The sequence below is a fragment of the Rhea pennata genome, chromosome 3, assembly GCF_028389875.1.
Source record: "Rhea pennata isolate bPtePen1 chromosome 3, bPtePen1.pri, whole genome shotgun sequence".
Classification (NCBI taxonomy): domain Eukaryota; kingdom Metazoa; phylum Chordata; class Aves; order Rheiformes; family Rheidae; genus Rhea; species Rhea pennata.
The window spans coordinates 129,637,974-129,663,296 of NC_084665.1; the positions used below are offsets into that span (position 1 = coordinate 129,637,974).

The window sequence follows — 25,323 nt, forward strand, 5'->3', positions numbered from 1 at the left end:
GTCAGTGCCCTTTCAAGGCTGACCACAGCCTTCATGAAGCCCCACCATCATCAAACTTCCCCGGAACAGCACCTCCAAGGGCTGGAGCAGCCCCAGGCCTTCATGCCATCCACAGTCACAGCTTGAAACCCCACAGGGCCCTGGGCCTGGTTGGGCTCATCAAATCCGGTGGGGCTAGGCAGGAGAGGACAAGCACCAGGGCATCTCCCCCACCCCCGACAGCCCGAGCCCCTAAGGCCCAGGGAAGAAGAGCTCAGCTCCATCCCAGCACTGCTCCCAGGGAAGGGGGGCCTGGACAGCACCACAGAGCAGGGTGGACAGGCTCCGGGGGATGCCGCTTTTCCTCTGGAGAGGGCCGAATGTCATTTCCCAGCTCTGCAAGCAGCCAGATGCTTCCCACAGTGTTACAGAGCGCAGCAGAGGCAGGACAAGGTTATGTCTCAGACTGTCTTTATACCGGTAACTTTGAGAAATGAGCACAAACCCTACGTGAGAAGAGCAGCTTTGCCCACATCCTGGCCTGAGGTAAGACAGCCCTGCTTGGGCTGCAGAGAAAGGCTGGAGCCCAGACAAGGCAGAACTGTAGCCCCTAGCGCCACAGTCAGCCAAGGGAACAGAGGCCAGGCAAGCTCTGAAATTAGTGACAGGTGCACAGAGATTTAAAGCCTTTTAGTTTAAATTGAGCTCTCCCCAAGGGGGACCCTTCTGGCCTTTGGCTGCTTGATTTGCAATTACAGGAGGGTCCATCTGCCAGGATAACCCTGGCGGCAGTGCTCAGGGCCAGACAAAAGAGCCGGAGGCTCCTCACAAGCACTGATTGATGGTGGAGGTGACAGAACAGGTCTTTGTTCTGCACTGCTACCCTCCCTTGCCTTTCCCCACCCTCCGGCAACTGCCAACCGCCTCTTTGTCCGTCTCACAGCTCAGCACACTGCTGGCCAGCGTGGGCGGCCCCTAACACATCAAGAGGACCCCAGAGGATTGCCTGAATGCTTTATTTCCACCCAGAGTGGTTCCATTCCTCAGAGCCAAGAGGCTGCTGCCCCAGTGAGACAGGATTAGAAGCAGGCATGGAGTCCAAACCCAGGAGACGGGGCTTTATTGTTGGAGGTTTACGGAAAGCAAGGCCTCAGAGCCAGCCATGTCATGGATGCTGCCTGCCATGCTGGGAGCTCTGGCGAGTGCAACATGGAGGTGAATGCAGAAGAATTTCTCTCTTCCAACACAGAGACCCAAGGTCCATGATGGCAGGGGACAGAAGTGCCCAGCACACAGAAGCTGATAAGGCACTTGAAATGACTACAAGCCACGAGGCAGTCCACTGCTTCCCTCCTTCCTTCCCTGCCTCCCCCAGGTACGTTGAAGAATAACCTACAGAGAATCAGGTGTTGCTGGAAAGCTGGGGCCCCCAGCTCGAGCTGTCGGTGCATCACAGGCAGGAGGCATCAGTCCGCTCTCACTGGTGGAACTTCTTGTTTGGGTTGCTGGCGTAGTCCAGCAGCAGCTGGCACGGTGTGAACTGGCTTCCATAGACGGCCTCATACTTCCGCAGCTTGTCCACCAGCTGCTTGGCTCCATATGAGTCTGTGTACCTGAAGGGACCTGCCAGGGACAGAGGGATAAAAGTGGGATATGTTTGTGCCAAGGCAGCGAGAAGCACCACAGCTCCTGGATTCAGCTGATCCATCCTTAGGCGGAAGGGATCCCCATCTCTGGACAAAATGCCACGTGGGCGAGTGATGCAGAAACCCTGCTCTCTGACTGCTGTTCTGCACTGAGCAGAGGCAGACTGAACCACTGTGGTGGCAACTTTGGGGATAGTCTCAATGTGTGTACGAGCCTCATCCCAGTCAGAGTCCAGGGGCCGATGTGCTGGAGCCAGCACACTGTCCTTCCCAAGTGTGACCCCAGCTCAGAGGGAAGCAGATGTGTGCTGCCACCTTTACACCTTGTGTCTGCCAATGTAGGTGCTTTTGCTTGGTCTGAAACATCCATCCTAACGCTGGCAGCAAAGCTGCAAGGGTCTGCTGAGACCAGAGAACGTGCTGGGGGTAATGCGAGCCTTGTGAGCACAAGAAAGGAGACAAGCTGGAGTACTGATCAGTTAGGATTTGTCTCTGAGTCTGGGCTTATCTAGAGAAGGTAAGGTGCTGGATACTCAAACAGCAGCACTAGCTTGTGACTGAGATCTCCTAGTACCCTTCAGTTGTGACCCAAACCTCAGCTTGTACCTCATCCACTGCCAAGACTATGGCTGCGTTCACCCAGCCAGGTTGCAGACAGGTCCAAGAGAGCCCTCACTATGCTCTTGGCTGGCTTAAGCAAGCAAGCCTTGGCCTGAAAACCACAACCGTGCTGCATGGTGCTTATCAGCCCAGCTTTATCCCTGCCATTTGTGGACATGAGGATGTGAACAGTGGGTGCTTTAGCACCACTCTTGAGCTCTGCATGCAGCGGGAGACCAGGGTCCCAGAAGCATTGCAAGAACTCTGCCTGCCCACCCAGGCGAGCAGCTATGGCAAGAGAAGAGATACCAGGTGCAGCCTTACTTTCCAGTAAGAGAAGTGGCTAAGAGACAAGACCGCACAACAGAAAGTCAGGGATCTCTTGAAAAATGTAGGTCCTTTGCAAATCTTCCACATACCCCACAACAAACAGCCATGCTAAGAAGTCTTCCTTTGGGGTTATCATGGAAAAGGGCTGACAAGGTTGGAGCCAGCATGGCTCTGCCTTGTTATTCATACCTGAAGACACAGCAAGTGGCCTGGTTTGATTTGTTTGATCCTCATTACCCCAGAAAGCCCTGTAATACAGTTGTCCCAGCAGAGAGGAACTCTGCAGGGTCCTAGCAGAAATCACACACCTTTAAGTAGCCCCACCACCCCCTCTTGTGCAGCTGGCAATGCTGAAACATCATCTCTGGCTCAGGCTTTCTAGGAAGGAAGGAACTCAGGCTCGACAGGATCTGCACTTCAAACCTGTCCTTAAAGGCTGCTTATCTCTGGGCTAGAGCCCACTAGACATGCTCACTGCACTGCTTTTGAGCCAAATCATGCAGTCTCACAGGCATGCCAGCTGAACCCACTCACCTCCCAGGCATGGCGGGAAGCCCAGGCCAAACACAGCACCGATATCTCCCTCCACGGGGTTGCTGAGGATCCCTTCCTGCAGACACAAGGCTGCCTCATTCACAAACCTCGTCACCAAGCGCATCTGGATGTCCTCCTCAGTGCAGCTGGAAAGAAATAGTCTTTAAGGCTCTGAAGGTAACAAAGCAGTTGGATGGAGGAACATGTGAAGCCAGCAGAGAAGGGGAACGGTGTCAGGCTTGGGGTAGGGGGAAAGAATTGTTGCTCACTGGGACCATCCCCAGCTCCATTAGTCTAAGCATTACTAAGTTCAGTTTACTCACCAAGGGAGGTGAGTAAAGTGGCAAAGACATGATCAAGTCAAATGGGAACTGCTCCAAAAGACACTTCAGTGCCAGGCTGTCCGATAGGTGTGACACCAGGAAGGTCAGGGATCGTGGAGGGAAAGGCAGGGGTTGCACCAGCTCACCTGCTTCAGCAAGCCCTACCACAGAGAAGCTTTCTGCAGAGGTGCTCAAGTGAATGCTGATAAATTCAGGCACATTCATGTCCCCACTAGCACAGGCTCTCCAGAGCTAACAGCCTACCCCCATATATGCCAGCCAGGACCAGCTAAATGCCATCTATAGTGACTCCATGCTCAACTCTGTGCTCCAGCGCTGGCTGGTGTGGCCCTCCTGCTGCTGCGCAGAGCCAGGAGAAGGAGCACTTGGCAAGGGGTCAGAGCCAGCCCGCACAGCTGTTCAGCTTGTGCAGTTACTTACACGTCAGGCCTGGCTGGCACCTTGAACCGCGCCAAGATCTCATCCATGCCAGAATTCACACTCCTGTTCTTCACTCCCTCCTGGTAAATGTAAAAGCCTTTTCCTGCCTTGCGGCCTGCCAGGGAAAAAAAAAGAGACAGTCATATCCTGCCATATGTCTCGCTTGCTTGGGATACCTTTGCCTCTGAGCTTTTCTTGTGCTTCTGTTAGCACAAGCAGATCCTCCCAGCACAGGCAGCTTCTCTGCATTTCAAAGAGAACTGTCTGCTGCCTCACCAAGGACAAAGAAGGAAAGAGACTGTTGATCTGACTACTTGGCAAGATGCTGTCACTGCACCAGGCCCACATGACTTTGCTAGGTGCACTCAACAGTCAAATAATGTCACTGCTTCCACAGCTACAGCAGCAAAAAGGCATAGTTCTTGTACATGCTTGTGAGGGAAGGACAGAGATGACAAGATCTCTGGAGTAACCCTCACTGCCAAGTTCAGTTAGAAGCAATGTCTGGTTTGAGCGCAAAAGCAGTCATGACCCAAGTGCAGGTCCCACTGACAAGCACTGCTCTGGCGTGGCTTGCTCAGCAGCACAGCTGCCTCTGCACCTAATACCACTGGGGAAGAGCTGCCTTATGGAAGAGCCATGATCTTTCCTTACATACAGCTTCTAAACCTCAGCTTCCAGCTTGTTTCACTTGAGCGTCTTTATTTCCATTCGCTTCTTTCCCACATCCCAGAGTGTTCATGCAGGTTTAATGAAGGGGCCAGGCAGAACTTCATTTCATTTCATCTCATCTGCTGCCTCTGCTCTGGGCAGCATCTGCCTGCTGCAGCCATTTCTACAAAGGAAGGTCTGACTGAAGCCTAGGGTTTACTCAGGGTACAGCTGAGAGGGACTCCTGCCCCATTGCCAGTCTCTCTGGCCTGAGGCAGAGGAATCTGATGGATGCTAGTGCTCTTCATTGAAGAGGGGGGAAACATGTTGGTTTAAATCAGCCTAGTGTCTCACCTAAGAAGCCCTTTTCCACCATGAGCTTGAACAACTCGATGCTGCCTCCTCCAAAGCGCTCGCCGAAGGCTTTGCCGAGGTCTTCAGCCACATGCGTGGCCACATCCACACCCACCTCATCGATCAATGTGGCAGCACCGACAGGGAAGCCGAAGGCTGTGGAGATTGAGTCTACTTTCTTTGGGTCAATACCCTCCTGCAGGAATAGGAGGAGAAGCAGTAAGATCTTTCCGGATGAGGGTCCTCTTCCATCTAGGGCCACTGACTGCAACCAGCCCTATTAGCTATTTGAGAAGGGACAGGAGCAGCATAACTGTGCTTGCACCACTCCTGACTGTCCATTGCTGCTGTGTAGGGAGGGAAAAGCCTCATCACTGCCTATACCGGTCCTGCCACACCATAGCTCAGACAAGAGCATGCTAGGAACATCCAGGGAAACTGGGGCTGGCATCCCACTGTCACTTGCTGACAAAGTGTGATGCAAATTTCTCATAGCTGGCACCAACTCTAGGGCAGGGCGGGGTTCTCTTCCGCAAGGTGCTTTGCCTTGAACAAGACAGAAACCTGCTCACCTCAAAGGCCAAACAGAGCACAGGTAGGACGTGGTGGGCAGGGATCTGCTCACGGTCTGCCCTGCCATTGCAGGCCATGCCCTGATGAGCACAGCCTGACTCATCATAGCCTAGGAGGATGCTCCCAAGCCTGCCCAACTGGGTCAACAGCAGAGCCAAAAGAAACCTGCACGCTCACTCCCTGCCTGGCTCCCAGTCGCCATTTTGACTCCTGTGATTAAAATACTGCTCTCTGCTTTGCAGCTCTGGGCTGTTTTGCCAGGGAGGGCAGCTTGCAGCTTAGGGAGAGCTGTCTTGAAGACAGGCAATGTTCATTTCACATGTCACACAGTACAGATAAAGGGGCACCCTTGCAACTGCAATTCACCTCATGCCTCACACGTACCCTGGATGTTTTAAAATCTAGATACTGTATTGCAACAACTGTCCAGCTGAGCTTCCTCATAGCTCTGGGCAAGAGATATGGCTGACTGGACATGTACCCAAGCAAGAACTGAGCACAGCAGCTGGCCAAAGGATTTGATGGGTGCTCAGCAGCTGACCGAATACACACCTGGAGAACTCGGACCACTTCTGCCAGCATTGGCCCCAGACATCTGGTGGTATAGAAACCAGGTGCATCCTAGGAGAGAGAAGTGCAACAGGAAGGTGAGTAAGTTCAAGCAGCAAGAACACTGCCTTTATTGATTGCACAAGAACTGTTTCACAGTCTGATCTGCAGTTCAGGCACTGACAGGCAGAGGCACTAAACTGTTCTATTTTTAATGGTATGTAACTGAGTCCTAGAACAGCTTTTACCTGTCTTTGAACACCAGGGTTTGAAGACCTTCATAAATTTACTCCCTGGAAGTCCCCAGAGTGTTTTTATTTAAAATAGTGCCCAGAGGTCCCAGGTAGGCTGCAGAAGTCCCCTCACTTCACACCAAGCCCAAAAGGCTGCCTGGGGGTAAAGGGTACTCAGCATGAGTGAAATAGGCATTAATCTGATGTTTCACCTGCTGATACTTCCCACAAAGTGAGGAAGCAACATATCAGCTGCAAACTGCCCTTCAAGGAAGCATCTGATTTGGGAAGGAAGATTAGAGAAGAATAGTATCTCCACTGGCCTATAGAGACATCTAGAGCTCTTTCTGCCAAGCCGACGTTACCAGCGCCACAGCAAACACCTGCTCTGCAGCACTGGCAACCTCATACTTCAATGAAAAGACAAATCTAAACATTCACTTACCAAACTGCTCTGAACCTACAAGCTAATCCCGCCACATAGGTGAAATGGCATAGATGATCAGAGGGCTGGAGCACCTGCCCTCTGAGGAACGGCTGCAAGAGCTGGGCCTCTTCAGCCTGGGGAAGAGCAGACTGAGGGGGGATCTGATCAATGTGTACAAGTACCTGAAGGGAGGGTGTCAAGGGGACGGGGACAAACTCTTTTCAGTTGTCCCGTGTGACAGGACAAGAGGCAATGGGCAGAAGTTGAAGCACAGGAAGTTCTGCCTTAACGCGAGTGGGAATTTCTTCACTGTGAGAGTGACGGAGCTCTGGAACCGGTTTCCCAGAGAGGTTGTGGAGTCTCCTTCTCCGGAAGTATTCAAGGCCTGCCTGGATGCAACCCTGCCTAACATGCTCCAGGTGACCCTGCTGAGCGGGGAGGTTGGACTAGATGATCTCTAGAGGTCCCTTCCAACCTTACTGATTCTACGATTCTATGATTCCATGCTTTCTATGGAGCATGAGACCTGCTGTTTAGAGAGGAATGTGCTTAACAGCAACTGTCAACCTAATAAATCAGCCAAAACCCATGGCTTTGTGCTCTGCTGCCTCTCCCTAGAGGCCACCACAGTTCATTCACAACTCCTGACTTGCTGTACTGCATACAGTCTTCTCCTCCTCCTTTGTGCAGCTTTTCCCTGACACTTGCACGTGCATTTCTGCCCTTGCTCTTACACAAGATTTAAATCCAGAGAAGGATTACTGCTCACAGGTCCCTCTATTTCTGCCGCTCTACAGGGAGAAGAGGCAGTGAGAGTCTTGCCCAGAACTCTACTCTCAGATGCCACATGAGACTTCAGCCTCCTGAGGGATCACCTAGCTACTACTAGATAGGACTAGTAGATAGTACTAGAGGAGTAGTACTAGCCCTCTTCCAACCTCCATTTTGACTACACAGCATGTGTAGTTAATGCCAGTGTATTTATAGCCATGTTACATCCTCAGTACATACGACTGACCTTTATTTATTAACCCAGCTCCTATTTGGGCAGTATTCCCTCACCTTTACCACGATGACAACTTTGCCCTGTTTGAGCCCAACAGCAACAGCAGAGGCGGCTGTGTCCTGGGATGTTTTGTCTGTGGTGATGATTTCCAGCAGCTGCATTTTGTCAACAGGGGAGAAGTAGTGCATCCCGATCACCTAGGGCAGAAGGAAGAATGGAGGGTTAAAACAGACTCTGGTGCCCAGAGCAATCATCTGGGAAAGTCAAGTGCCCACCTGCAGGAGGAAGCAGGACAGTATAGGCTGCAAGACTTCACCACCATACTGCACTATCCTTCAGCCACATAGTCCACCAGATCGTTCTCTGAGGGAAGCACTTTCCAACTCCCTCTCTCCTTGGCTTTCTCAAGGATGCAGCATATGCCTGCAGCTCTCAGCCCACTGAAGGTCATAGTGCACGCTGCTCTGCTCTGTCTGTACTTGTTAATGGTCGGGCAGCAAAACTGTCCAGGGAATCTTAGCTGAGCTCAGACCTCAGGTGAGTCAATGGCACTGCATGATCTACAGGCACTATCTGGCTTGAGAAAGCAGCCATATGCCTAGGTGGTGCTTTTCCTCACTTTTCACAACAGCAGTCACAGAGACAGATGTTGAACAGATTCAGTGTTCTACTTTTGTTTTTTTTTTTTTTTTTTTTTTTAAGTGATGAAGATAATCTATGGACAAGGCAGCACATTTCCAGAAATTAATTACAGAGGTAAGTGAAGCCTTCCTTTGGGAACAGCATTTATATGTAGATTATTCATCTGAGTGTCTGATCTTTCTAATACAGTCATGTAATCAGGATGTCACCTTCATGCTTCCTAGAAGCTATACTTGGCACTAAGATCTACATAAGTCAGAGACACCTTGCAGGAAAGTTGCAGACTACAAAACTAATTAAAGAAAATACATTAATTATTTATCTGATTTCCTATTAGCTTCCCCATAAAGAGGTATTACATGGGCAATCATCCAGCAAGAGGATGCTATTTGCAAGTATGAACAAATAAGACAGCTTGCATTTCAGATGCAACTAAAGTCTGAACAGCAAGCCATGAAGAGGCTCATGAAGGTCACAGGTACCTCTAACTGTTGGGACATGCATTTTTACTCTATAACTTTTACAGGTGTCCACAGAAGTACAGGAATATAAGCAGCAGAGGCAATGAACTGGCCTGGGTAGATCTGAGACCCATTGTAGGACATGTAGGAATTCAGGGCAGCAGCTGAAGGCACCTGTGTAGCAGCATCTGTGTAAAAACTTTCTGACAGAGCTCTACAGCTTCCCTTTCCTTCTCTCAAAGCTGCTACTGCCCCCCCCCCCATCTCTAAATGAGCCTGGTTCTTGTCACAGGATCATCTTGTCACAGGACATGCTCACTCTGGCCTGCATTTTCTGCAGCCTGCTGGCCCCGGGCAGGCAAAGCGTATTTCTCAAGCGAGGTGAAAGCATTTTCCCCTTGCTATATCAAGGCCGCCCCGACTGATGCTTAGCTGTTCGGAGGGATCACACAGATCCCTCACACCACTGAATACTGCAGTGTCATATTTGGCCTCCTGCTGCAGGGCTCAGGTCTCCTGTAAGGCCTGAATCAGATCTGCCAGCCTCATGTTAATAGATTATCACAGATGTCCTTGGCAGGCACGGATGCCATACCAAACTGTGTGTGCAGCCAGATCCTCTCAATCTGGTGCATTTGCATGCCTCAGATACTAACTCCACCAAATGTGTCCCTCAGAAAAGGCTGTTCCATGTGAAACAAAAGTTCAACCCAGATATCCTTCTCTAGGCTATGGGATGAGGTGTAGCTACCAGGGAGAAACAGGCCATGGCACTGCTGTTTAGACTTGGGTAGAAGCAATAAAGAAGTACTCTGTTCAGGTCATTTGGAGCCACAGATCATTTGAATCCACAGAAAACACCAACCACCCAGTTCAGGAGCTGATTCTAAGGCTGACCAGTAAAGAAATGGGTTCATGGTCCCAGTTTCAGCATCTTGGAGTTCAGCTACCAGCCACTGACTTTTCTTCCCTTTTTGCTGCCACATCAGTGTCCTTCTCCCTAGGAAGGTACTTCCCCACCATGGCAAGTGACTCCTATGTCTAATGAATTTTCTCTCTGCCTCAGACCTTCCACAGCTTCTCTGCCTCTTGTGTTCATAAATGCTTCCTGAAGCACTGATGTCCCTGCAGTACTGTGCCCCCCCTGCACCAACATCTCACTTGGGGCAAGTCCACCTTCATCCCCTTTGCACCTATCTAAGGATCTCTCTGTTCAAAGCTTGCACTGAAGGCAGAGGTCAAGCTGTTTTACGTTCTGAAGAGGAAGCAGAATATCCCAGTCCTCATCATTTGCTACTAGCAGGCAGCTCAGCACAGAGTAGACCCGCAGCAGGCCCATGGTGTCAGGCACTCACCTTCTCTGGCCTCTTGCTAACAGAAGCAATTTGGCTGATTGGGAGGGCAGATGTGTTACTGGCGAAGATACAGTGAGCAGGGATCACCTGTGGAGGAGAGGGGAAATGAAACAGTTTAAATGTCCAAGGCCAGATTTGGACTGTAATGTGCAGAGCCCTGAGAGAATGGCACGAGCACAGAGCTTCCCAGCATTTGGTAATGCCTTACGAACAAGACAAATCTCTTTCAATCCATCAAGGCAGACAGTATTAGAAACTCATCTTAAAGCAGCGGTCCAAGTCAGCCAGTCTTGCAAGTCAGAACAGCTACACTGATCTCCCTCCAGGTCTCTGATACTGGTCTGTCTCAGATTCATTACGATTCTGCCAGTTCATTGAGACCACGTTAGACACTGTGAGGAGGGACTCTAGAGGAGCATGGGCCAGTTCCTTTAACACACACGGCTACTTTCTCAGGTGTATTCTTAAACTGAAAAGGAGCAGTGGCAGCAAGCTAGGGATAGCAGGTAAAAGACTAAATACTGTGGAGATGAAGAAGGACATACCTGCCACAAAATACTCAGACAAATGGAAAATATTTTGCAGGGGCTCCCTAGGGTCCAGGTATGTCTGAACTAGATAGGAAAACTGCCCTTGGCACCCACCCATATACTGAAATAAGTAACTATTACTAAGCACTAAACTGCAGCACAGAGGAGTCGTGAAAAACCCAGCAGGGTAAGACACTCCGAGTCTCCGTTGTACAGGGGCTATGCCTAGAACAAGCTGCTCAGAACTGACACTCACAGCCTCCACTTCCTTCAGCACTTTGTGCTTGATGTTAATGTCCTCGAACACAGCCTCGATCACCATGTCTGCTTTCTCAAAGCCTTTGTAGTCCAGCTGGCTCGTCAGGTTGCTGAGAATCGAGTCCCTCTCAAATGATGTCAGACTCTTCTTCTTCACCTTGCTGTTCAGCCTAAGGAAGGACAGCTCCGTCAAAGCTCCAGAATAAGCCCTGGTTCATTGCGACACCAAGCTCATCCATCCCTCCTGGAGCTGGGACCCAAAACGCCACCTCCAATCCAGCAAGACTGTCACTCTGCCTACTGGTCCCCCCTTCCATCTGAAAAAGGGCCTTGCTCACACAATTCTTGGTGTATTAGTCTGAAGGCCAACCATTTAGACACCTTGGAGTTGTGCAGCCGAGCACTACCTCTGCTGGGCCAGGGGCACGGGACAAATAAATCCAGTTTTTCAGAAGTCTGACCCAATGCATCCCGACATGGGCACCCACCTCCCCTTAGTTCTATAAGCTACAACTAAATCTAAAAACTAAGCCAGTCACAAATCAGGTGGTCTACATACCGAAGGAACTAAGGCTGAATACACTGGACCTATTTTGTAGCAATATCCCAGCACACTGCATAGGGCAACCTTAAAAGAAAGGATTGTTGTGGTATCTACTGGAAGAAGACTCCATGGGAACAGAGGTGTCAGGAGTTCCTGATCACCTAAAAGTAGAGGAGTATTTTGACTAAAGGAGGCCCTAGTCAATCTCGAGCAAATTCTTTTGAGATCATATACCCCTTGAAGATCTGCTGCTGTCCTCTGTCCAAGCCTTGCTGTGCTGTGTCCTTCAGAATGGTCTTCAGTCCTTTATCCACTGAAACCTGTGCAATTCCAGCTCCCATAAGCCCTGCTCCAAGCACAGCCAGGGTCCTACACAGAAAGGAGGCATGTTCAAAGTCAGAAACAGTTGAATTTCTATTGTCAGTCAGACTCATACAGATCCTGTCCATTCAGGCATCCAGTGAGGTCACACAATAAGATTTCAATTGTAAGCAAGACCTCTAAACTGCAGAGGACTGGCCTTCAGGAGGTAGAAATACTTCTGCTACGCTATGCTGCTTTTCAGGGCTCCAGACCAGTCAGTCCCAACAGCCCTTCAGCAGAGGTTCTCCAACTGCTCCTTTAGGCATCCCACACTTGGACTTACTTGACCTCTCGCTGAGGTGTTCCAAATTTGTTCTTCTTGCATTGCACCTGCCCATGGTAAAGTCCAAGCAGTGCCTTGCTTTCTTTAGTCATTGCAAGTTGGCCAAAATTCTGGAAGAAAGGAGAGAGGGAAGCAAAGAGTGTAGCCTTTAACAACTGTAACACTTCCAACATGCACACATCAAAAACATGACAAAGGGGCAGCACAATCACCCATGCAATTGCACAGACTAGTAACCTGAACAGAAACAGAAGAGTAGACAGGGCATGTGCATCCTCTTTGTGTGGAGCTATCTTCAGTGCTAAGCACAACCCACTTTGCACTATCACCTCCCACATGGGCTGCCAGAAGGCAGTAGGAAACTACTCCTTCAATGTCCTTTTCCATAAACAATGTAACTCAAAGCTTCTGAAAAGAGTATGTGCCTCTAACCCTCAGTTCTGCCTGGTAAGAGCCTGTCAGGGAACAAGAATATCCATGATACATCTATGTCCAACTCCTTCCTACCCACTGACCCATTCCACTCATCAGAGGACTCTCCAACCACACTCTGGGAAAGAGCATTCACTGGCAGTTCACTGTTGTGGCAAACCAGAAGCAACCCTCCTGGCTCAGTCAGTCAGCAGCTGTGGAATCAGTATAAGGCCAATGCAGGAGCCAATTCTACTTCTCCAGAGGCAAGATTTTACTTCACTGATCAGGGACCAGGGCAAGAATGTGCCCCTTTCTACCCCACATACATCCTCAGCTAGCTAGGGACAAATGCCCCAGTGAATGACAATCAAAGGTAAAAGGATCCTGCCATCAGACTTTGAGGTACCTTAATTATTCAAATCTTTAAACAAGCCATCTCTCACTGAGAACTGTAGGCTGAAGCTATTTTCAGAGAATCAGGGGTGGGCAACAAAATCAAAGCAGTCAGCATGAAACAGGAAGGGAGGTAGGAAGACAAAAGACAGCCTAAGGTGACAGCAAACTAATGAGGCTGTCTAAGCCAAACTAGCTAAGGAAAATCCAACTCTAGGAAAACCATCAATACAACATTTTAGAGAAGCAGTATCTTCCTTCACCACTGCCCTGTGTGTTAGAAACTTGTCAAAATATCAGACACATGAAACCTGTAAGAGAATCTGTGAGTCTCTTCTCCTGGGGGAATGAGAGACAAAAAAAACCAAAGAGACGTCACACAGACACTTAGTCTTTAGAGGGTTCTAGGTTCCCCATCCTGCTGCTATTTTAAGGAAAAAAAAAACATTCATTCTCTTCTGCAAGGAACAAAGTATCCCCAAACTTTTATTTAGCCTTAGATCAGATGTAGGTGGAATGAATAACCGGAATAGAAGGGGTACATTCAGCAGGTCAGTTAAGGCATGAAGCAGATGGCTAGATCTCAGACTAGGATCTGGTCACCAGGAGAGAACAAAAGAAACTACTAGACATGGCACAAGAAACTACAGGTTTCTGCAGTTACATGGCAGGTAACTGAGAAGGTGACAAAAGCTACAGATGACAACAGCCATGATGAACAGATGGATTTCACTGGTGGATAAGGGAGAGTGACATAAGAGACAACCAAACTGCACAGATAAACAGATAGTATTGGGGACCTTCTGAGGAGTCAAATCTTGCAAGGCCAACAGTGCCCAGGTAACCATATCAGTAACTCTGTAGAAGGCCAAGATCATCTTATCAGTATCAAAATTCCAAATTTGGGCACAAATGTAGCAAAACTGGGGCCAATGAGGAAAAAGTAATTAGGAATATATTGTTTATTAAGAAAGAGACAAGGACAGAGAAAGAGAGGGGATCAACATGGCTTGTGGAAGAAGAAGCACAAGAAAATGGAGTGAAGGGGGCAATAAAAGGGTCACATGTAAGGCAGCTGTCGGTCAGAATGCTTGTCTGGCCAAGCACTGCACCTGATCATCACAGTCTGTCCTATCTGCAAAATAAACTCCACACCTGTCTTTGTGTGTGTGTGTGTGTGCGTGTACATGCATGCATGTATCTCCCTAATTACTAGCAAACTTCAGGCTGGTCTGGATAGTATGTAGGACAAGAGGTCTGGGCGCTAGCAACTGGAGAGAGAGGCCTCAGGTCTACGGGTCCATAGTGCTGAGTACCAGCAACTGGAGAGAACGGGCCCTGGGGCCAGGTACTTGATAGACCAAGCATCTGCAGCCAGCTACTGGAGGGACACATGTGTATGTGCACGTATGCATATATATGTAACCACGAGCAAATCTCAATTCTGATCAGTCAAACAGGAGTAACAGCATTGGTCATCTCTGTTCATGTCTATGCAACTGCTGTTTGTATTTACGTGGGTGCTCATAAGGGCACTGCTCTGTTTGTGCTGATCCGTGTGGCCAGCTGTGCGTACACGTAGCTGCATTTCTGCAATACATGCTCATTCTCACCACTGGCTGGGCCTATGAATGGGAAAAAGCAACAAATGTTCCTACAGTAGAAATACTTTGGGCCTTAAAATGCACAAGGTTTGACTTCCCTTAGCAATCACTACTGGTACTAAACTTAACCAGTGTGCCAAGAAACAAAAGAATTGAAGGCAAAGGATCAGTGAAATGGAGGCTTATTTCACAGAATCACATAACAGTTCAGATTGGCAGAGATTTCTGGAGATTGTCTAGTCCAAATCCCCTGATCAAAGCAGAACTAGCTAGAACAGGCTGCTCAGGACTGGGTCCAGTCAGGTTTTGAGCATCTCCAAGGATGGAGACTCCATGACCTCCCCAGGCAACCTGTTCCAATGTTCAATCACCCTTAGAGTAAAAAAGTTTCTTCGTACGTTTAGGTGGAATTTCCTGTATTTCAATGTATGCCCATTATTTCTTGCCCTGTCTCTGGATACTGATGAGAAGGGTCTGGCTCTGCCTTCTTTACTGCCTTCCATCAGGTAGTACACACACTGATGAGATCCCCTTGAGCCTTCTCTTCTCTAGGCTAAACAATTCCAGCTCCCACAGACTCTCCTTGTGTCATATGCTCCAATACCACAATCACCTTCATGGCCCTTTGCTGGATTCTCTTCAGTAGCTCCATGTCTTTCTTGTACTGAAGAGTCCAGAACAGGACATAGCACTCCAGGTGTGGCCTTAGCAGTGCTGAGTAGAGGGGAAGGATCACCTCCCTCAACCTGCCAGCAGTGTGCTGCTTAAAGCAACTGAGGATGCTGTTGGACTTCTTTCCCACAATGGCACCTTGCTGGGTCACACCTTACTTGCTGCCCACCAGGACTCCCTGGTCCTTCTCTGCAGAGCTGCTTTCCAACAGGTCACACCCCACCCCGTGCTGGTGCCTGGGGCTATTCCTCCCCAGGTGCAGGCCTTTGCACTTCTCTTGGTTGAACCTGAGATTTCTGTTTGTTCAGTCTTCTAGCTTGTCAGTGTCCTTCTGAAAGGCAAGCACCAGCCAGTATTCTGCCTGGAGTGGTAAACAGATATGCAAGATCCACAGAGGGGCAGAGAAGAGAGAAATCCCATTTTGGATGAGAGACAAGAACTGAAAAACAACATCTATTCAAGAGTACACAATTATCGGCAGGTGAGAAAGGGCTAGCACTAAACATCTAGACTAGAAAACATGACAAATAGCAAAATGAGTAATGGAGAATCAACATTCTAAGCAAAGATGATGGTAGAAAAAAGGTGTCAGAGGAAACTGAACATTGGTAAAAATGAAAGATAGTAAGTTTTGGAAGAAATGTTTTATTTGTACCATATTACCTAGGAATACTCATGAGACTAAGACAGCACTATACCCACGTATAGCGTACCTGTCCGATACGACAATCAAAAAAACCCAACCAAGCAAACAAACAAACAAACAAAAAACAAACAGAAAATCCTACTACGGGACATATAGAATGGTGAACTTATCTGGTCACTCTCAACTTTAAAAAGATAAAACAGACGAGAATAGAAAAGGCCACAAGCTCTTTTCATAGATGAAGAAACTTGAAAAAACAGTTCTGTTGTTTAAGGCAGGCCATTTTCACAGTTCCGCTCCCAGAAGAGGGGGCAGGGACCCAGATACCATTCTGAGCAGCCTATGAAGATATCTTCCTTCATGCGTGGCTAAACACAAATCCTCCACATCTACATAATCTACTGATCACTACTAGGGACCCTAATCTCCTTACCTGGGATTCAGTGAGGTATCCAGCGTCATGCCCCTGATCAAGACCAGTCTTTACAACCTAGTCAAAGAGCAATAAAGACACACCACTGTTAAGACACACCTTTAAAGCTACACTTCAAAGAGATTACTTGTTTAGCTGCATCTCCTATATTCACCATCAGCCCCTCCCCAGCATTCAAGGGAGGCTTGAAACTCTGTCTGTCCTGTAAATGCTGTCCAAGCAGAGCTACGAACCATCTTGTCCTTCTAGCACAGAGTAGCTACAATGGTAATTATCAGGTTAATTTTTACACATATCTTGCACTATGAGGAATTCTTTCAGTAGGACTGTGCTCCTGTAATGTCATTGCTCTTAAGAGTCAGGGGGGACATTCACTGGTTTTAGAGAAGTCTTGGCAGCAATTTAAATAGCAAAAAGTAATTTTAAAAGAAGGAATTAACCATGGTCAATGTTTTCAAGTAATACAAAGCCTGTGTTACTTAGGGGACTAAGTTTTAAAGTTTGGGTACTTGCTGCTATGAAATTAGTACTACATTTTCCTTGCTTCAAAGAGGTTAATCTATCTCATTAGAAATTGTACAGGAAACCTGAAAAAACCGCAGCTGAACATTTCATAGAAAGTATTCCAGCTAAGCCTTCCCTCAATTGGGATTCCTGATCTGTCCCTTGCTGCTGCCAGCACCACATGAATTGCTGCTGATATTCTGGGAAGCTAGTCTGAATTTGAATATTTGTTCCATACACCACACAGATAGCAGCCATCAAGACTGATCTTTTGTAAAGTAATGTATGGCCTGACTCAAACGAAGGAATCATCTTCCCTGTTTGTTGCCATGTTATCCTGCAGATTCGCCTTCACTGTAGTTTCATGTGTCTCAGCAGGGGTTACCTCAATGATTTTTAGCGGAGCAGGGTAGAGTCCTTTGGTCTGCTTCTGAACTTTGCTCTCCACTCTCTTGTAGACTTGCTGCCTCACAAACGGAATAGCCATAACATAATCTGTTATCTCTGCAAGATGGGACAAAACACATCTCAGCACAGTCCTGTATGTAAAACTAGACTTTAAATGACTAACCTGAACACTGAAGACTACAGGTGTGAATATTGCACATCTGGAACAGAAATGTGCACCTGAAACCCAGTTAGACACAGCTAGCATTGGTCTGGTCAGATGGATTTCTATGGCTTGTTCCAAGGACATGTCCATTTTAGGGTTAAACTATCTCCTAACGCAGTCAGTGACAGACTGCAAAACTGACCTGTGGAACAGAACTTACACAGAGAGATGTCATCTTTTCTGGGCTCTGCTAACTGCATAAGGGCTCTGCTAGAAAGGATCAGTGCTGAACAGATCTATGTGCCTCTGAGCACTTGATTACACAAGCCTGGTATAAAACTTGCTACTAAAGCTTACAAGATGGATAGTTCTCTGGGGGAAGGTGCTGTTCGCTCCTCCAGGCTTGGCTTCCTTCTAGTACACTTTAGGAGCCACCATGCACAGCTCTGGCAATGCCACTTGAAGATCAGATCTGCAGAGCAATGTTTTCTCTATTGACCCATCTAGTTTTAGAGACTTGAAAGAACTTTTCTTTTGGAGATGGAATTAAGAACAAACATGAACATACCCCTGAGAATCAAAGTTGCTTTATACCCACTACAGTCTCTTGTGAGCTGGCTATGATACCCATAGACTTACTCCGTACTAGCCCTTTCGATCTTTTGGCAGACACAGTTTTGTTGGCTAGTCCTCTGGCAAAACCAATTGCTACTTCCTCCAAGTACTCAATTGTTCCTGCTTCTGGAGTTTTCAGACCCGGCCCTGTGAACAAAAGAAAAGTTATGAACAAGATGAAAAGGCTCAGCAGGAAAGCATATAAAAAACTCAAAACATTTAATATCCATGGCATTATGCAGAAGTGCCAAAATGTCAACCCTCAATAGGAATAGACAGCAGCACGTTGATAAACATCAACACTGCTTTCATGGAACCATGGAGTAATTTTGTTGCAAGGGAAGACTGGAGGCCATCCTGTCTAATCCACTGCTCAAACCACAGCCAAGTTCCAAGTTAAATCCAATTTTGGAATTAGATCAGGTTACTCAGAAACATGCTCTGTCATATTCTGAGCACTTCCAAGGATGGAGATCCTGCTATCCTCATTGTGTATATTTTTTTGTAATATCTAACTGAAATTTCCCCTGCATTCCCTTGTATCAATTCCCTTTCATTCTTTCTGTAACTGCAGGCAATACCTATATCTTAACATAAGTGTCTTGCCTTCCCACCTCTTGTTGCACCTCAGCTTTCTTATGTGGTACAGTAAGTCTGCACAATTGAGTTGTACTGAAACTATTGCTATTAAGCATCCAGGCAACACTCATCAGGAAATGCATTCTTAAAAATTACTTGTAATGGAGCCAATGCACAATAAAACCTCATCAACCTCTGACCTGAGGTGCAAGAAATCTTTCTCTTGCTTTAGCTAGTACCAAATAGATTAAATTCTAACCAGATTCCAAGTGGCATGCAATCCACCTCACTGCCTGTCTGTGCTAACTCAAAGCTGTCCTAAAAACAATAAAGCAAGCCGTTACAAAGGCAGGTTTTAGCAAACTCTGGGGGTGGGTTGCACAATTTCCAAGCACAAGGCTGATGTCATTTACACAGGAGAATACAGGATTGAAAATGCAGTTATGCTTATTAAGCTGTTGGAGGCAAAATAAAATGAGTCATTCATGAAGGAGCACTGCCCAGTAATTTTTCACAGGACCACCACAAGGAAACTGCATGCAGCTAAAAGTGCAGCCTTGAGCTGGGCTGCCTCTGAATTAGCAGAACAAACTTGACAAGATTACAATTCTGCATCCTTTGGCTGGGCAATCTCATTAATCTTTGCTAGAAACTGCTCCAACCACACCTACATGCTGTACAGGGTCCTCAGAGCTAGGAACACACTGCAACAGATGACAGTTCCCTGATAGGGGAAATAGTTATTAAAAAAATATATACATACATACATAGACACACACACACACACACACACCCCTAACCCTATACAACTTGAAAGTTTCCCTTCTCTTTTCATGGAAACTTGAGAGCCCATATTCTACAGACTCTAGATCCTAATGCCTGCTGGAGGGTCTCCTGGCAAAGAGCAGACAAAGGAACATGTGCATTTTGATCATATCATAAGACCTCACCATTAGGAAGTTTTACCCCAACCTGGCAATAAGTCAGAGCCAGTGTAGAGAAAAAATTGCCCAAACAATGTTACAGCATATTTTATTTAACAGTCAGCTTGGAAAAGTTACCCCAGAGCTGCTGCCTTGTCTGCATTTCACCAATGACCAACAGCTTTTAGAGCATTCATTGGAAATTTGAGTGTATTCCCACCTCTAAGGGTGAAGGGATTTCTGAACTGAAACCTTCCTAGCCTCTAAGTTCCCTTCTAATCATTGGTGTAAAAAGCCACATTTACAATACCAAACTTAACCAACTACGCAGTGGTAAAGTTTACTCAGCAGATTTTTAACTCAAGCCTGCCTACCACTGACCCATTTTATAAGTCAAAGGAAAGCTAAAGATATCTCATCCAGCTGAACAGTGGTTTGAGAGACAGAATAGACACTGGGGCTTCCCCTGCTTTTCTCAGGATAGGCAGATTTTTTTGTTCATCAAATTAGGGCACTAATGCCCCACTGGGTCCTTCGGCCATGCTCTGGCTGGGGAAACTGAGCTCAGCACTCTACAACTATGCGGTAGTACCAGCTGCCACAGTGGTTTCTAACTCCCAGCTGCAGCTGTTTAAAGTTTTCAGCAGAAGCTGCAGAGGGTTGGCCCCTCCAGTTAGATACCCTCCAAAAAAATTGCCCTGATACAGGTACAGCAGAAGCAAGCAATTATTCATTAGCCCACTTACTAGTTGGAAGTGCAATTGGGTCTGCAACTTGCAAGGAATTTCTCCATCCAAATTGAAGTCATTTAGCAAGTCAGAGCACCTAAGCTGTGGGGGTTGGCTTCTTTTCAAGATCTTGTCATTGAGATTAACATCTGCAGGCTGCACAAATGCAGGCATCAGCCACCTATTCCCCTTTTATTAGGGGTTGCAATCTGTCTCTCTGACATGATAAATGAGGCATGCAGGTTCTTATCTGTACAATTAGCTTACGCAAGAGAGTGAACAGGCTGATCCTTTACTCTGACCTTTCCCTATTCACTTAGCCTTAGCCTGAGCCTGACATTTCAAGGTCCCTGTGCACATGCTTCTCAGGTGGGAACAGTGATTGCAATGAGCATCATAAGAACTTCCACCAGACCACACACTCTGCTGCTAATAGACTGTTGGCTGCATGGAGGGCTTCTCCACCCATTTCAGCAAGGTGGAGAGGTTAACCAACAGACAGGAAATCAGCTTTCTAAGCAGCTGGAAGACAATGCTAGCATTCTCATATCTGACCTAGTGGGTCCACCACCTGGTCAACCAGACCCATCTTCTTTGCTCTGTCAGCACGGATGCTTCTCCCAGTCAGCATCATATCAAAGGCAGCAGGAAGTCCCACCTGGAAGGGCAGAAAGGGATTTTCAGAGTGGGAAGATGCTGTAGAACAGAAGGGGATATTAAGTTTTTTCTCCTACTTACTATCTTTGGCAGCCTCTGGGTGCCCCCTGCCCCTGGCAGGAGTCCCAGTAACACTTCAGGTGTTGCCAAGACTGTTTTCCTCTCCTTTGTTGCTATTCTGTATTGACAGGCAATGGCAACCTTAAAATGGGAAGAGAAAACAACTCAAGATTTTCCTTTGAGAGACCACAGAAGAACTGAGCACCCATCACAAAACTCCCTTCCAAACCCTGCACCAGCCTTCCCCCCGACTCATCCTTAGTTCTCTAGTTCAACCACCCAAATTCCCTCTGTGCTCATTCATGGCTTCCTCCAGTGAGAGGAGAGCAAACAGGGCTGATGATAGCAAGCAGCTATTGGCATGAACACAAGAGTACAGATGAGAGCCAAGCTATTTTTAAATCTCATCTGGACTCTGAGGGGCTAAATTCATTCACTGCACTCAGAGTGCAATCCCATTTATAGATCAGCCATGATGCTCAGGCTATCACTGGATCACGAAGTCCACATTCCTTACCACTGTGCTTGTAAAAAGCTGAAATTGCTTGAGAAATCAGTACACACCTGAAGAGACTTCACTCCCAAAAAGAAAGTTATTCCGTTTCAGTAAAAACTTTGCTGCAGGAATAATCACAGAGCCCTTCAAGTTACAAAGCCTCCTCCTTCCTCACCATTACACTGGGTAGAGATGAGAAGATCAGCTACTTAAGAGTGTATAATCCTAAACAGAGATTACGAAGCAAATACTGCACCCAGCTGAAGTGGCAAGTGAGAGGGAATGCAGGCCAGGTTGGAGCCTGACCAGGTTCTCCACACTCATCCTTCTCACAAGAACTTTTAAAAGAATAAAAGTTGCTGGGATATGAGGCTTATTTCAACTGAAAAGAAGCTATTTCCAGCCTGGATTCTGCCAGCAGCACTTATCCATATCCAATGCCTGCTGGAAACAGCTTGATTTCCCCGGAGTGCCCTCATCTAAATATTAGCCTAGCACACAGAGATTCATATTTGATTAGCTCTCTTTCAACAGTAGCAGAAAAAACAGCATGGCAGAGCCCTGAAGCATAACCAAACCATCAATTTACCACAAATTCATTTGAACTGATGTACAGAATCCATGTCAGGTCTCAGATCCCTCTCGCACCCTTTCAGAATAGTCCTGCGGTCATCATTTGGCTAGTTTAGAGAACCAGTGCTATCAACTCCCACTGCTGTTTGGCAGACCTCAAACCATCCAATACCTCCAGTCCTCCTCCCAGGCAGGAGCCACTGATGGCAGCAACTATGGGCTTTGGAGACTGCTCAATTTTTTCTAACATCTTCTGTCCTTCCTGAGAGAGCTGAGTCACTTCCTGAGAAGTCTTGCAGGCTTCAATCATGCTGCAGTGAGGCAGAAAGGCTGATTAGAATTGGAAAAACACTGAGAAAACAGTAGTAAAACGGAGAGTGCTTCAGGGATTTTATTCCTCTCTTCCCACAAAGCTCCAGTGACTGACAGACAAGCAACAGCTATTTAGTCCAACAGGTTTAGATTCATGGACAACACAGGAAAACTACTAAAATCAGTGGGTTAAGTTACTGCATACTGACATTGGTTTGTGCCTGCAGGCAGTGAATGAGTTTCCTTGTGTCAGAGCTCTGAAAGCCTTTTGGGGAGAGAAGGAATGGTCATAGGAAGCCTCAAAGCACTTGCCAGGAAGCGTGGAAGGGAGAGCCCAGGATCACTTTCTAGAGAAGCAGATGGCCAGTGCTCTGACGTTGCACTCTGCCAATTAGAGATTCTCAGAGCTAATTATTCTCACAGAGGCTAGCAGTGTTTGCCAGGCAGGCACAATTCAGCAGGCTCACAGTGTTGAGACCAGCATCAACTTCTTAAATGCAGCCTGTCCTTTTGCTCTCCTTACCACCTAAAGCTAGTGCCTCCTTCCCACTACACCATAGATCAAGTCTCTGCTCCTGAAGAAGGCTGGACAAAAAGGTAACAAGTTTTTCAAGGGCTGATGTGTAATTTACTTTCTCCACTCAAAGCTTCCTGGCTTTTAATGCCTTTAAACAACTGTTTTGTCATTCCCAGTGCAGGACTGACAACTGACTGCACTTCAGGCCCAGGTGAGAGCACCCACACAGGGCCTACTCACATCCTGCAAGAGTTACACAGCCTGGGAGGCTGCTCAGATGCTCCATATGGCAGAAAGCCAAGACTGCCTAATCAACGGGCTGTGCTGGCAGACTGCCAGGCACTCAAGCAGCAGCTTAAGTGAAGTTCTGCATGTAAATTACCATTCTTGTTGTGCCCCAGACCAAAGCACAATGCTTACCCCTGAGCCAGAAGGGGAACTTTTCTTGGCTGCATCCTGGCATGCAGGAAGGAATGACCCAGTGCTAGAAACAAACAGGGTTTAATGCCTAGCCATGTTCCTCTTTATTAAAGCCCTAACTTCATTTAAGCAAGTCCTTGCCAAGTTATACATCCTGTGCACATAGATTTCATATCCATTCTCTGCCTCATCCCTGTGGAGATGACAATGACTAACTGCTCAGTCTTCTCAGCACACCAGACCTTTTGCCCCAGATACTGGACTTCAGAGAAAGCTCTATCAGCATAATTTCTACCGCCACCCAAACTTACTCAAGATCTGCTCCAGCAATGAAAGAGCCTGGCTTTGAAGAGATGAGGACGGCACTTTTGACAGCTTCATTGGCCCATATTTCATTCATTACATCAGTAAACTCTGAACTCAATTGTCTGGATAGAGTGTTCACCTGAAGGCAGCAAATACACATTGTAAAAAGAGAGCTCAGGAGACAGTGGAGTTAAATCTCCAATTAAGTGCTTAATTCAATCATCATATCATCAGAAAACTCTCACAGAAGAAAGACTGACAAAAAGCCAAAGTCAATGGTAGGTCTAAGTAGATTTTCCAATCTGTCTGAAGCCAGTGGAAGCAGTAGCTCTACAGTCTTTTAAAGATTGCATTCTGACACAATCATGTTTCCAGGGACACAAATTGACCCTGATTTGCTATAAGGTTTATTTCACCCTGTGTCACAATATAGCCAGAAAGAAAACCTCAAGATGAAACTCTGCAGCAGGTCATCAAGTAATCTGTTCTTAAGAAGTTCCTTCCTCAATTTCATGAATAGTAGGTTTGTGACCTTAAAACCCAAGTTTTAGGAGCTTCTAAGCTGTTTTGTTCTACAAAACAGACATTCTCCTTAATCATTTTGAATCCAGAACTTAACAACGTTCAGTGATATCTTGTTCTGGTGAGAGAGACAATTTGGTACATACAAAATATTTCCATTGGGCACTTTCCAGTATGTTCATGTGTTCTTTTACTGTATACCCTAATTCTCATCCTCAGATTTCTACTTCATTCAAATTTGAAAGGCAGCAAGTTAAGAAAGTTCTTAAGTCCTAAGTTAGCAATTTTCAATGCCTTTTCTGTACCATCTGTATTCCTGCTATTTCCTCTGATATGCTTATTAACCCCTGCCAACAAAACCATACCTTTGAATTCGGTGTGTTGAAACGTACAACAGCAACATCTCCTTTGATATCATAGCTAACATGCGTTCTAGCTGGAAACAAACAGAAACACTTTATTAGCTTATGTTTAGTGGATTTTAGGAAAGAAAAAAAAAATCAAACTCGCATACAAAAGCTTTACACTTACCCTGAAGAGCAGTAGAGGTGGAGATACTGCAGCAAGCATAACCTAAGGAAGAGATGTTGCAGATGTTACAGGCATTCTCAGTAAGGTCTTGAGATGATCTCAGCTTAACTGCCCATAATTAATACACTCTCCCATCCTGCTTTATCTGCTGAGGCCAGTTCCTTCTGCTGTGGCTTGAACTGTACCACTACTGAAGTGACATTCACAGTATAGATCCCGTACAGCTCCTTCCAATACCAGGAATGCCAAACTAAGCGCAAAAATCAAAACTTTCTTACCAAAGTGTTGACAAAAAATTAAGTAGTGGACCTACAGGGATGTTTTGACATTAGGTGTGCACAGCTCAACACTTCACCACTCTTTGCATATTAAGTTCTCCCCAGATCAAACACAAATGACCTAGAATATTTCTGCAAAAATACACTATTTTGCCAGTAAACATTGCCACTCCAAGTGTTACTTCACAGATCACAGGGAACATGCCTGGTAAGCCACAAAGAAACAGCACAAAATGTTTATTGTCTCCTCCACAGTCTACCAATAGAATGATTGATCCATCTCTACAAATTACATATGCAAGCACCTAGAAAATATGCCATTTCAAAGTACTCTGAAAAATCAGAACAAGGTATGACCAAATTCCATTTAAAAGTGAAATGCTACTTTACTCTCACAAATATCCTAGATTCACCTTTCCTGCCAAGAACTTGTATTTTGCCTGATGATCTCTCACTACACAAATGAGTCTCAGTTCTGTTGAAATGACCTTGACTGAGAGAATCC

General features: G+C 46.8%; 1 protein-coding gene across 1 annotated transcript in view; it reads right to left on the reverse strand.

The window, feature by feature from the left end:
• Nucleotides 1–979: 979 nt before the first annotated feature.
• The window catches only part of HADHA (hydroxyacyl-CoA dehydrogenase trifunctional multienzyme complex subunit alpha), a 28,341-nt gene continuing 3,997 nt past the window's right edge, over nucleotides 980–25,323 (reverse strand). The window contains exons 2-20 of the mRNA XM_062573361.1: nucleotides 24,541–24,582; nucleotides 24,375–24,445; nucleotides 23,493–23,626; nucleotides 22,105–22,243; nucleotides 20,885–21,004; nucleotides 20,702–20,804; nucleotides 17,941–18,063; nucleotides 17,134–17,252; nucleotides 16,245–16,301; nucleotides 12,083–12,192; nucleotides 11,671–11,805; nucleotides 10,891–11,062; nucleotides 10,105–10,191; nucleotides 7,703–7,843; nucleotides 5,984–6,052; nucleotides 4,859–5,054; nucleotides 3,854–3,968; nucleotides 3,090–3,235; nucleotides 980–1,602 (exon numbers count right to left, since the gene is read on the reverse strand). Coding sequence (XP_062429345.1) covers nucleotides 1,457–1,602; nucleotides 3,090–3,235; nucleotides 3,854–3,968; nucleotides 4,859–5,054; nucleotides 5,984–6,052; nucleotides 7,703–7,843; nucleotides 10,105–10,191; nucleotides 10,891–11,062; nucleotides 11,671–11,805; nucleotides 12,083–12,192; nucleotides 16,245–16,301; nucleotides 17,134–17,252; nucleotides 17,941–18,063; nucleotides 20,702–20,804; nucleotides 20,885–21,004; nucleotides 22,105–22,243; nucleotides 23,493–23,626; nucleotides 24,375–24,445; nucleotides 24,541–24,582 — 2,225 coding nt within the window. The 3' untranslated portion in view covers nucleotides 980–1,456. The remainder of the gene's footprint in view (nucleotides 1,603–3,089; nucleotides 3,236–3,853; nucleotides 3,969–4,858; nucleotides 5,055–5,983; nucleotides 6,053–7,702; nucleotides 7,844–10,104; nucleotides 10,192–10,890; nucleotides 11,063–11,670; nucleotides 11,806–12,082; nucleotides 12,193–16,244; nucleotides 16,302–17,133; nucleotides 17,253–17,940; nucleotides 18,064–20,701; nucleotides 20,805–20,884; nucleotides 21,005–22,104; nucleotides 22,244–23,492; nucleotides 23,627–24,374; nucleotides 24,446–24,540; nucleotides 24,583–25,323) is intronic.